We start from the raw sequence: 12,640 nt of genomic DNA on the forward strand, positions 1-12,640 counted from the left end.
CCCCCCCCCCCCTCCGTTCCCCGTCATCCCGCCGCCTCCCCGCTCCCCTCCGCCATGAATATGCAAATGCGGGTATAATTGGCAGCCAATGGCGTGCGCGCTGGTCACATGGTGCTGGTGGAAGCTGAGGGGAGAGAAGTTGAGGCTGGGCGAACACAGGCAGCAGCTCAGTAACGAGCCGCAGCCGCCGCGCACGGACACAGCCTGAGCCGCGCAGCGCCGGGCAGGGCAGGGCGCAGCCGAGCCGAGCCCAGCGGAGCCGAGCGGAGCCCAGCGGAGCGGAGCGGCCGGCCGGGGGAGCGAGCCGCCCCCCTCCTCCCCGCAGGGTGCCCGGCGCTCCGCCTGGACCATGCCGATCCTCCTCTTCCTCATAGACACGTCCGCCTCCATGAACCAGCGGGCGTATCTGGGCACCAGCTACCTGGACATCGCCAAGGGCGCCGTGGAGATCTTCATGAAGGTGAGTGCGGGGCTGGGGGCAGCCGCCGCCGCCGACACCAACCCCCCCCCCCCCCCCCCCCCCCTCTCCTGCGCCTTTCCCTTCCACCCCCGGCCCGCTCACGCCGCCTCTCTCCGCTCTCTCCGCAGCTGCGGGCCCGGGACCCGGCCAGCCGCGGCGACAGGTACATGCTGGTCACCTTCGACGAGCCGCCCTACTGCATCAAGGTAACGGCGCCCCCCTCCCCGCACAACGCGGTGCCCCCCCCCCCTTCTCCTCCTCCTCTTCCTCCTCCTTTACCCGCCCGCCCGCTGCGCGGGGAGGCGGCGCAGCCCCCGGCCGGCCCGGCGGCGGCGGCGGCGGCAGCGGCCGCTGAAGATGGCGGACATTTTGCTTTTGTATGGAGGAGAGAGGCTGAGGGCGCTGCTGAGATGGAGGAGGGGGGGGGAGGAGACGGGCGGCAGCGTGATTCACCGCCCCGCCGGGCCGGGCCGCGCCGGGGAGGCGGGATGGCGCCGCGCCCCGCCCCCCCCTCCCCGCCCCTCCCCTCCCCTCAGCGGCCGTTGCCCGCCCGCCCCCCGTGAGGCGGCTCCGAGGGGCCGCGCCTCATCCTCGCCTCTCGTCTCCTCTCCTCGGCCTCCAGCCTTTTTTTTTTATTTATTTTTTATTTTTTTTTTTATTTTTTTTCGTTCTCTCCATCTCCTTATTTCTTCCTGCTGCTTTTCACAACCCGCACCAGCTCTACGCCCTCGTGGTTGTGGCTGGGTGGGCAGCCTCCTGCCCAGCCGAGCCGCCTGGCGCTGGCTCCTCGCCCTCTCCTCGTTCCTCAGCGCTGAGGCACGTGGGGCCTGGCGTTGGTCACGGCGACGGCACCACGAGGAGAAAATGGTGACACACTTAAATTGCAGCCTCCAAATCGCACACACGGACCTTCAGCTGACGTTGACAGTGTTCAAAGCATTCTACAGAACACATGGTTGTTGCCCAAGCTTTAGTATCCTCTCGAGGAACACTGGATCGGTATATTTGCCCTGAACAATATAGGAGTTTTATGGGAATTGTTGGGGCCTTAGGCACATATTATGAAGGCCGTAGAATATCCCGAGTTGGAAGGGACCCATAAGGATCATTGAGTCCAACTCCTGGCACCACACAGGTCTCCCAAAAAATTCAGACCATGTGACTAAGTCCACAGTCCAAACGCTTCTTAAACTCCAACAGGCTTGGTGCAGTGACTACTTCCCTGGGGAGCCTGTTCCAGTGTGCGACAAGCCCACATAAAACCTGTTGGTTATCCCAGGGAAGAAGAGATGGCCCTGCCTAGATCCCCCAGTAAAACTTGGAAGAAAAGTTGTGAAGAGCAGTTGTGCTTGCTGATGATGTCTGTCCACATCTTTTGGTAATAGGGGAACTTAATTATCAAGACCCATGAATCTTGGGTCTTTTCATCAGCAATATATTCACACAACTAAAAGTACGGCCTGATTTCTGAAGGAATAAGTGGCTTTTGTGAGTCATTTGCTGTTAGGACTTCACATTATTTTTAAATCTTTACGTCCTGTTGTTATTACATCTTTCCCTTCTGTTCCCTTAGAAGAGGGTGTCAGAAGTACTCATATTTCTGTGACTTGGAACCATCATATTTCAGTTACAGAAACTTACAGTTTGTCAAAAGACCTTGGCCTGCTTCAGGGAGAGTTTTTTTTTTTTTTTTTTTTTTTTATTAATTTCTTACATTTTTTTGAAGACATAACACATCCTTTTTTCCCATCCCTGGTTGTGGCTAGATGTGAAAACCAAGTCTCTGTTACCTCACCGTTAACCATAAATTTCCTGTGTTAAGGGTTTTTCCTTTAAGTTCTGTGTCAAGTATTTTACAAGAAGGGCATTTTTTTTTTGTTTGAGGAAGAAACCTTTCCACTGCGGTGCTAGAAAGGATCCTGGTGATTTATTATTAAAGTGACTCTTCTGGTTGGAGATCTGTGTGATAATGCTACAGGTTGTTATCACATGCTGTACTCCAGATCTGCTGAAGAAAATTCTTACGCTTTAAATAAATACAAAATCATTAAGGTTGGAAGAGGCCAGCAAGATCATCTGGTCCAACCATCACCCTCCTACCAATATCACCCACTAAACCATGTCCCTAAGCGCCAGGTCCTAATGAGCATCTGTGTTCTCAATTCTAGTAGATAATGACTGAAATAAATGGGACTATGTGATACCCATTTTAAGATTAAATCATATTTGAAATACAGTAAATGACCAAGGAAACAGATGTTTTGGTTCTTGTAACATGCCATGTCTATCTCTTTTAGAAATTCTTTCTCCTTTTACTTTGCTGATTTTCAAATTAGACCTTAAAGAATGTAAAAACATTTTTTCAAAACTCAGTAATCAGTGGGAACAGGCTGCGAATCAAAAAATACGTGCTTATAATAGTTAACAGATCACAACTTCAGTTTAACTATTACACAACTACTTCATGGCACCACATAAATTAGCGCGGTTAGGCTGTTGCCCTGTCTCTTATTCAAGCAGAGAGCTTTACAGCAACAGCACGACTCTTCTCCAAGCTGAAGATGTGTTCTCAAGACTTTTTACTGGTATTTATGGTGTCCTTCTCTAGTGTATCCTAATTACCTTATTAATACCAGGAAAACATTCTAGTGTAGTCCAGATTCCCTATGTCTTAGAAAATGTGCTTGTAAAAGAAATAAAATGCAGTTTCTCTGCAAGCACTGCTGGAGTTAGATACCTTATTGGCTTTTTTGATTTAGAAAAGGAGTAAGCAAGCTTGGCAAGTGAACATATTTTGCAAGTCTGCTTTCCAAATACAAGTATTAGCAACTGTTTTTTGTCAAATGTCTGCTTTATCCTCTTTTTTTCTTTATGTAATTTAATTAGTGTAAATCATAATCTCACAGATAGTTCTTAAGGTTAGGAGGGAACTAACCGAGGGAAATAATTATGTGGGTTATCTGAGAGATGAACTGTATGTTTCAGAGTTCATTTACCTGAAGCCTTAAAGTATTTTAAATCAACAATGCAGATTTTGGATTTGGTGGAAAAGAACATCTCTCGAACACGTCACACAAATAATGGTGTTTTTCTATGTGAAAGGGTCCTTCCGTGGCACAAAGATTGGCTAAGATGATGTGTTTGGAACCGTCTTCAGTGAAAAGTGTCTGAAATGATTTGAGACGTGTGGCTCTTCTCCCAGTCGTTCTTGTTGTTACATGACTGCTCATGGCTCTGTGTCACTTTTTGAAATGGGATTACGTAGTCACTGAGTTTGCAGCATGGCTCTGCGAAGGATTGGGGTGGCACCCCTCTAAAGAGGCAACCGGGTACTGTCCTAGAAAGGTGGGGACAGAAAGATGGAGGAGGTGGGAGTCTTAAACAACTTCCACTCAGTGCAAAGGCCTCAGAAACCAGCTCAGGTGCATTGCTTTTGTTGGCTGCATCACGCAGAGATGATTTGTGAGAGGAAGTACGATGTCTGTATTAATGGGGTGTTGGGTGCTCCATCCCATCCATGCATCAACCAGATACCGCTGTACCTCCCGGGTGTGCCAGCCCTACCCCTTTCTGCAAAAAAGTGCTGGACACCAAATGAGTGGGGAGGAGAGTGAAAACAAGGCGAGGGCATTACTTGCAGTTGTGCTTTCCCCACACGTGCAGGTCAGAGACACGCTAGGGGTTGGTGTATCAGGAATGGTCTTCTCTAGCGTTTTCTTCTTTGCATTTGCTCAGTTGATTTTTTTGAAGCTGCGTGAACTTTCAGCATCCTCAGATATTTTCTCTCTAGCTGATATTAGCTCTCTAGCGTGTCATGATTTAAGTGGGAAAGATCTTAAGCCAGTTTCTTCGGGTTTTCCTGTATTAGGGGTGCTAGAATAAAAGCATGGGGAGGAGGGGAGTGTCTTCTCACCTGCTCTAGTTAACCCAAGCTTTTGCTGTCTTCCAGCAATTCAGAAAAGAGGGAGGGAGATTTCAGCAAGATCTATCTAGATTTCACTGTAGATGGAGCTTGTGCCCAAATCTCTGCCTAAAAAGAGATTTTGAAAATGAAAGCAAGATTTAGCTCTTTTTTTTTTTTCTCCAGTCTTGATTTTGTTAAACCTCCCATCTTGTGGTTTGTGGTCTGCTTGTGGATTTGTGTTGCAAATGGCTACTTCAGTCCAGGAAAAAAACAATGGTGGTCTTATGTGAAGTTATTGATTAACTGGGCTGCCCTGTTCCCATGTGACTGATATCTGGCTGCTGATAGTGACACGGCCTTTCCTCAGTGCTTGAGGAGTATTATTTATGGCAGGGTCATAGAATTACAACTTTTGTTTAACGTTCTTGTGAGACTCTGTAATGACTTTCATAAACGATTTGGTCACAAGTCTGGGGACTGGGAGAACTTAAGTTACATTTATTCTGCTGAATCTGAAATTATATGCATTTTTTCTGTTTGTGTCTTAGGCTGAATTCAGGACTCAGTTGTGACTGCACTATAAATAGATTCCCTGAACTATGTATGTAGCTGTCTGAGAACTAGCTCGAAAGTCTTAATAGTGTGAGACTGCTCTTTGAAACTTCATTGTTTGAGAAATGCCTGCAGGTGATAGCTTTAGATTAGTGTCCACTGTGACTTTGAAGAAAACACTAAGGCGTTATTGAGGGAAGAACGATCACTGTGAGCCATGTTGGGGAGGTATTAGGCTTTTTTGGTATGCACCGGTAAGTGATGGGGAGAATATGTGTTAAGAAATTTTTGGGTGACCACCTCTTGTGACTAGAAGTGACGGATGCTTTTGGAAGCTGTATCTATATACTGTGGGAAGGCAGAAAGATTGATAGCCTTAACCTGAAATTATGTGCCACGTAGGCAGGAGAAAGAAAGTGAAAGAGAGGTGGCTGAGGTGCAAACAGGAATTAATGGGACGCCTTCCGTGTCTGTTAGTGATCCTGCTACTCTGAACGTGTGCTCCAAAGCTAAGGAGCAATGTGTGGGAGCAGCCTTCATGACGTACTGTCTGGGGAACCTCTCCTGTCTCCCTGAAATTCTCCTAACAGGTTGAGCTTGATGACCGTAGATTTTGATGCCAGATTGGGGTATGCTAGAGGCTGGAATAGGAAGTTTGTGCAGGGCTGTAAGAGTCTGTCAAAGAGTGCTTGGCATGTGTAGATAACCTGTTCATTTAGGATACTGAAATAGTGCTTCAAAAGTGGAAGTTCATAAGGTCAGGCTCCAGGAGACTAACTTTATCTAATTTTCTGAGATGCAGGGAGAAAGAGAAACCTGACTGTGAAACGTGTTGGGTTTGAGGCAGAGATCTTCAGGAAGGCTGCCTGAAGTGATAGGAAGTGCATTTGTGTGTGTTGTAACTTCCGTCAAGGAAGACAACCAGAAGAATGTAGCAATGCATAGCATAATCTTAAATTGATAAGCTTTTACATGAATTCTGAGATAGCAGAAATCATCAGTTTTATATATTAAAAAGTCTGGCTTCTTGCACATGCGAGCACTCAGAGGCCTGACCTGTGTGGCAAAGGAGGTGTGTACGACTGGAAGGGTACAAGTTGCTAGTGAGGTATGCAGGCAGAAGTGTTTGGTGCAGGGCATGTTGGCAGCTACAGGAACAAGAGGAAAGTTGCTATTTGGATAGATGTAAAAGGGAAAGAAGGCTGAGGTAAGTGGGAGAGGCCTATTTTTCTCTCCACATATGCTGTAAATACCGTACAAACTTGGTGAATCTACCAGTCAAGAGTTACTTGAAAGAGAAAAAAACACACAGAATATAGTACTGGACGACATCTTGGTAGGCTACCCAGTGTTACTGGTAACTAATTCAGGAGCACACATTCTGTACTTGTTTATTGGAGATACGCAACCAGTCCTCTCACATCAGCAATTCCTCCATACAGATTTTGAGTCATTCCTAGCAATGTTTAATCTGCTCACGTGTCTCAACACATCTTTCACTGCCTGTGACGTACTAAGCAGACCTCTCCTCCAGTCTTCTGATACAGGTTCTACTGCGCTTGGTTTGTTTTTTGCCATGGAGTTTGTCTATTTTCACTGGACTGACGTTCAGCATAAATGACGGGTAGCTTAAAACCAACAATTGCACTTACTCTGTTAGACACAATGGATTTAAGAAGAGAAACAAACACATGTCATGTACTTAAGTAGCACTCAGGCAAATCCTGATTGTCCAGTTCTTTTGGAGGACAAAACAAAATCCACAATGCTGTTTGAGAATCCCCCACCAGTTTTTACCTTCTCCTTTCTGTTTAACTGCTTTATCATGTAAGTCTTTGAATGCAGGATGTGTGCACTGTGTATGCATGCAAAAAGGCCTTTAAAAAAAAAAAAAATTAAGCCTCTATCTCAGAATTGAACAAGGAAGGCCAAAGACAGATAAAACTTTCTTGGTGAAAGGAATCAAAATTCTGAAATTATTTTACTAAAAACGCTAGTATCAGTTGGCATTCTTGTAGCAAGCATGCAATGAAGTATTGCAGCCCCTCTTAGCTTACGGTCGCACTAAGTGGGTTTCAGTAGACAGCATCCTTTGAAAAGCACGTTCCCTTTCTTGAGAATTAATGTATTGGGTAAAGCTCAGACATGCTATTAAGCACGTATAAACATGCTGTTCTTCTTGTCCTGAGTGACTGCTTCGTGCTATCTGCCTTTGTGTGTGACTTAGGGTCAACATGCTCATGCAGGAACTGGTATGGCGAGGAGAAAGACTGTAGTGAGGAGTTTTGTGTATGGTAATGTACCATATCCTTTTTAATGACAGGAAAATTCTGAGTGATTCGTTCTAAAAGAGAGAAGCTTCTAAAAGAAAGAAGCGGTTTGGTACATTCTGAAATTGAGGTCTGTTGTAAAAATTCAAGTTCAAGCAAGAAGTTGATGGTTTTTGAAGGAAAGTGATTTTAAATGGGAGGGCAGTTCAGAAATGAACTTTTTCTTGATAGATGTGATAGACCAAACTCTGCTTGGCTGTCACTTTCACCCTTAGTTCTGGAAATCAGTTAAATACTTGAACGTGTGCTTTCTCCAGCTACCTGCCTTTCTGGGAAGGGAGAGTCTGTGCTGCAAAGTTAATTGTTAATGAAAATATTTCGACCAGTTCTGTTCCTCTTGGAGTTTGTAAAGTAAAACCTTGCTTTTTCATCTGAAGCAGGTTGTTCCCCCACGCTGTGGGGGAGATGCCAAAGAATTTGAATGGAAACCAACATCTGTTGTTCATAGACACAGTAGCAATTTATTTTTTCATCTTTTTATTTGGTTCTTTATTTGATCTTGGACACATTCAAAGATGTAAGCCCTTAAGACTACAGGATAAACTAGACAAAAGTAGATATGTTTGCAGTAAGAGGCTTAACTCATCCTCAGTGCAAAGGTCGCTTTTATTTTAAAAATAGAAGCTTAAAATGTGTAATCAAACAGTTAAGTTGGATCCCCCTAGTTGTGTTCTTGTAGTGAGAGCTGCAAGAAGGAAGGTACTTTGTGAAATCGATTTCTGCCCAGTGAAATCTGCATTGGCTGCCTCCTTCCCGTTCATGCTGCTTGTATTCTGGTTTTGCATGTGCATCTTCTAATTTTTGTTGATATTTACGGTGGACGTTCTGGGCCTTGCAGCCTGGCTTTGTGGTATAACTAAGAATAGGCACAAAATACTTACGTGATGTCTTCAGAATGGGAGTTTATTTTTAACCTTCAGGAAAAGCTAGCCAATACAGTTCTAAATGCTGAATCTTGCTTAGTGCAGCAATGGAAAAGGTAATTAAGGATGCTGACACTTGTACAGTGTTCATCCTTTCACAGTCTGTTGACAAAGCTTGCCAGAAGGAACAGTGATTTGCAGCAGTGGTGCAAGAGTGATGTTCCGAGCCTGTTATGGACAAGACAAAAGTTAATATATCCCCTACAGTATTTTCATACTTCAGATAGTTGCAATCTAGTGGAGGAAAAAGTCATTTCTGTACTGTGTGACTTTGAAAGGCAGCTCGTTGTCTTCTGGAAGATGAGTGCTTTCAGAGGGGGGAGCAGTGCAAGTGTAAGGGCTCTTTGAGAAGATTCTGGATGTCTCCAGTCAGTGATTCTCTTCTTCTCTTCCAGTATTTTGAATGCCTGTCTTCCTGGCTTTACTTAATGATGTAGGCTACCAAAAGCACAAAAGGGAGAGGGGAATTGCTGTTTTGAATTTTAAATGCAGATTATTATTTAATAAATTCATGAAATTCATTCCTGTGATTTAGTCTTGGAAGCTTTTCTTCCTTCATAAACCTTATTCTTACAATGTAGCAGTTAATACATAACTCTTAGGCTTTTACCACCACTGAAAAAGTATAGTAGGGAGTAATTAAAATACCTTTTGCTTTGCATTCTTCTTGTTAATTTTAGAGTTGTCGGAAAATGATTACGTAGTAATCCATCTTAAATATAATATAACAGCATGTTCTTCTGGGGTTAAGGTTTTAGTGAAGTGCCAAGAGAAAAAGTACATTCTTGTGATGAAACTTGGTTCCTGTGCAGATCAGAATCTGTGGTTCTCCATAAAGCTGTGTGGAGCTGTGTCCTCAACCTGCAGCGTTTCAAAGACTAGAGTTTCTTGTGGTGTAAGATCTGGCACTTACAAGTATCTCTGAAATTTAAGCTACTTCATACCAGGTAAGTCAGCCAGAGCCTTGTTTTCTTCTAAATTATTATTATTTTTTTTAACTAAAAGGCCAGTCTCACTTTTTACCCAGTTACTGTGTTTCTGTGCTCAGGCTCCTATGAGAACTTTCCAGGAAAGCAGCGTAGGAAATGTTAAATGTTAAAGGCAGTGCTTCAGAGCTCCTGCATTTTACTTTTGAAAGCTGAAGACAGTTGTTAATTTGGCTTTGGTTTCTGGGATGTTCTTAACTCTTGAAAGTGTGAAATAGGGTTTAAAAGTACAAATCTTGATGTTGTCAAGAGCCTAACTTAGCTGCAAACAAAGATTACAGTGTGCCTGGGCTGGCGTTGCTGTGCTGGGTTTGTAAGTGGGAAGAATGCATTAGTACCGGTGTTCGGAGCGTGTTAGTGGTAGAGCTGGTGGATTTTTTAATTAAAAAAAAAAAAAAAAAGCTTGTGGGAACATCTGCATCTGTTGAGCCGGGACTCGGTTCCTTCAGCCCTGGGCTGGGGACAGGGCCTGGTGTCCTGCAGCTGGCAGCAGCCCCACAGGGCCCTGGCCCCGTGCTGCGGGCTGGCGGCGCGTGGAGGGGCACAGCCTGCACCGTGAGGGCAAGAGAGAGGGTGGGCGCCTCGTATTTAATTGTGAAGTCTTTTTTATTTTATTGTAGCAGTGCCTTAGATAATATTTCTGATGCAAATTGGGGAAATTTGTTGACTAGATGACCTCTTTTAGATACGGTTCTTTCTTGAGATTCAGAAAGAGCTTGCAGTACACGTAACATTTGGGTGAGCTGCACTGGTTCTGCGATGTGCTTTTGGAAGGAGGGGGAGGAATGTGAGATTTTCAAAATGAACATGGATCATGCTGTGTCATCTCAGCTCTGTGCTGTAAAGCTAGAGGATCATGAGTAATTCTTCTAGTTCCAGCAGCGTGCCATGAAGAATCCCTTGCGATGATAGCACGCTCTGTAACCTCCTAGCTTTTTTCCTTGTGACTTTTCGAGCAATGCTGGGAGTAGGAAGGGGCCAGGAGGACAGAGTGAGGGGCTGACTGGCATTGAAGGCAGGTTTGGTGGTCTGGAAGAGCAGTGGGCGCTACGAGTCAGTGGGAATTCTTGATGGAAACAGCCATGTTTCAGCTGTTCCACCCAGTAGTGTTTTTTAAATACACCTATAATGGCTTTTTTAAAATGACTGCTATGCTACTGAACAGCATCTTGTTTTGCTTACTATATGAGAGCTGCAGATTGTATGATTAAATCTGTTCCATTTTCATTAAGCTGTTGCATGGAAGGTATCTTGCTCTGGTTCAGTGCTGTACTGAAATATCCGAGCTTGTTGAGCATTTCTCAGAAAAAATGCCTCTTTAATGTCAGGATAGTGTTCTTTCATTTAGGTAAGAATGCTTGTAGAAATGGGGTGGCACCATGATCCCTTTGCTTTTTATGCTTCCCTTTCTTCGTGTGTAGTCTTTTCATCCTTGTGCAGCAAAAAGTGTAGCAAGTGTTCCTGTCAAAAATACATGAAATATTGTTGACCAAAAAGCTCAAATCCAGAGATGGGTTAAAGCAGGAGCAGCAGGTAATGAATAGAAAGGTAATGTAGGCTTTTTTTCCCCTTAGCATTGATTATTATTATCACTTGATTCTAAGCATAGCGTACAGCTTTAAGTGATCATACAGCATCTCTGACACTTCTAACAGGAGAAGATGCTGCTTTGCTTCGAATTCCTGCATTAACAGAAGGCTGCAGTGCTCTTGCTTTGTTAATGGACCTTAAGAGCCTGCTAGTATTTTTCATGGATATCATGCTTAAAGATTAATGAGTCATTTTTATATAATCATCTTGATTTTTTTCTTGATGAGAGAGCGTTTCTATATCTTCAATATTGAATTCATCTGTAAAGGGCAGTGAACAATACATAGTTTGAGCTGATTTCCTAAGGGGTGTGTGTGAGTGTGTTTTTAAGTATCATAGATAAATACTTTTTTCTGTATAAAATGAAAATTATATCTGTGTAGTTGACTGCCTGACAGTACTGCACTAAAGTTCAGTTTAGATCTTGTTTGCATTCACTAATATCATATATTTTAGAAAACAAGCTGGTGCAGTCTGTCTTTGTAAATGAGTTGGTCTTCAGTGGGTGCACCTACAGGAGAGCTCAGATTTGAAAAGTGTCATTGAAGGGGATCTTCTGCTTCTCATGGAAGACCTGCCTTGGAGTGTAAGAATGGGATTGCTTTGGGATGAAACAAAACTGGAAGATGCACTCCAGTTATTGAATGATGACAGGTCTACAGGACAACGCTATAGGATAGCTGAAGTATATATATACAGAAGTAAAACCCTGAAATGCAGGAAAGTGGATGTCATCTCATTAGAGACAACTCTGTTGGTCTGCAAACCACCTGTTTGTGCTGCATTGCCTGCTGGCCCAAATGCGGCCAGTGAGTAACATGTTTTTTCTGACATTTAAACTGTTTCGAATTGTGAAGGGAGAAAACAAACCAAAACAAAAACCTGGGGAGGGGAGGAAGGATATCAAAGTGTGTGTGATATCAAAGTAAATAGTGAACAATTGTAGTGCCTGGAAATGGATGGAGGTAGAGGACAAAGGACAGCATTGATTTAAAAAAAAAAAAAAAAAAGTCACAATGTGTCAACTGTGTGGGATTAAATGAATCCTCTACGGGAGTAACTTGTTTTCATAAAGATGTATTAATACAGTTCATACTTCTCTGTTCTCTTGGAGACATCTAAGGTATATTTTATATATATATCTATATGTTATATAGATATATGTTATATAGATATATTCTGTTGACTACTGGTGCCTGTCAAAAGTCTGCTCTGTATTTAAAGAAGCACCTGACCACTAAGTTTCAGTCTGAGTGCCTTACAAAACCAGAAATAACTTGACAGGAAGAAAAAACTTGCTTACTGTACACAACAGTGGCGTTAAAACTAAGCTGCTTCTCAGTAGCTCTAACACAAGAAGGACCAAGTGACGTTTCTGTACACTTACTGTAATTGAATGCTGTTTGGGCTTACGGAAGGAGAGTTAAAATTGTGAATTTGCCATCGGTTAAGATACTCCTCCAAAGAGAAGTTGTGAAAAGATGTTTTTTCTAGGCTGGGCTTGCAGCAAACAGTGACCTGGGTGGCCAGAGCTTGTTTCTCCTGTGTCTGCAGTAGGGTCACGTCTAATACTTACCCTGACACTCTGTTCCATGTTCTGCTTTGCAAAACCAGATTTTTTGTGAAAACCTAAAGATGAGCTGCCTTGGCTCGATAACCAAAACATATGTGTCTTTATGCCCCTCCTTGCCCTGTGATCTTAGGTTGTTGCTGAGAAGGAGCAGGGAAACAGCTGCTGGTGTTTCAGACCCTCACCTGAGGTGCCACGCGGCAATCAGCTGAGTTCAGTCCTGCGTGCTGCGGGCATTTGGTGCGGAGGTGTTCTGCTCTGAGACAGGCGTTGGCATGCTGTCTGTGCCAAGAATGAAAAAGAATTGATCTTCCGAGCCTCTTCG

General features: G+C 44.0%; 1 protein-coding gene across 6 annotated transcripts in view; it reads left to right on the plus strand.

Moving 5' to 3' along the window:
• The first annotated feature begins 273 nt into the window (after window positions 1-273).
• The window catches only part of LOC116494392 (integrator complex subunit 6-like), a 37,188-nt gene continuing 24,821 nt past the window's right edge, over window positions 274-12,640 (plus strand). For 4 of the 6 annotated variants that reach the window (XR_004253858.1, XR_004253859.1, XM_032196265.1 and 1 more), the window contains exons 1-2: window positions 276-460; window positions 589-666. Coding sequence is in view for 4 of the 6 variants with exons in the window: in XM_032196265.1 (XP_032052156.1) it covers window positions 350-460; window positions 589-666 (189 nt within the window). In the remaining 2 variants the exon portion in view is untranslated. Of the gene's footprint in view, window positions 461-588; window positions 667-12,640 lie in introns of all 6 variants that reach the window. The other 2 variants (XM_032196267.1, XM_032196268.1) reach the window with 1 other exon arrangement.

Source organism: Aythya fuligula, chromosome 13 (genome assembly GCF_009819795.1).
Source record: "Aythya fuligula isolate bAytFul2 chromosome 13, bAytFul2.pri, whole genome shotgun sequence".
Classification (NCBI taxonomy): Eukaryota; Metazoa; Chordata; class Aves; order Anseriformes; family Anatidae; genus Aythya; species Aythya fuligula.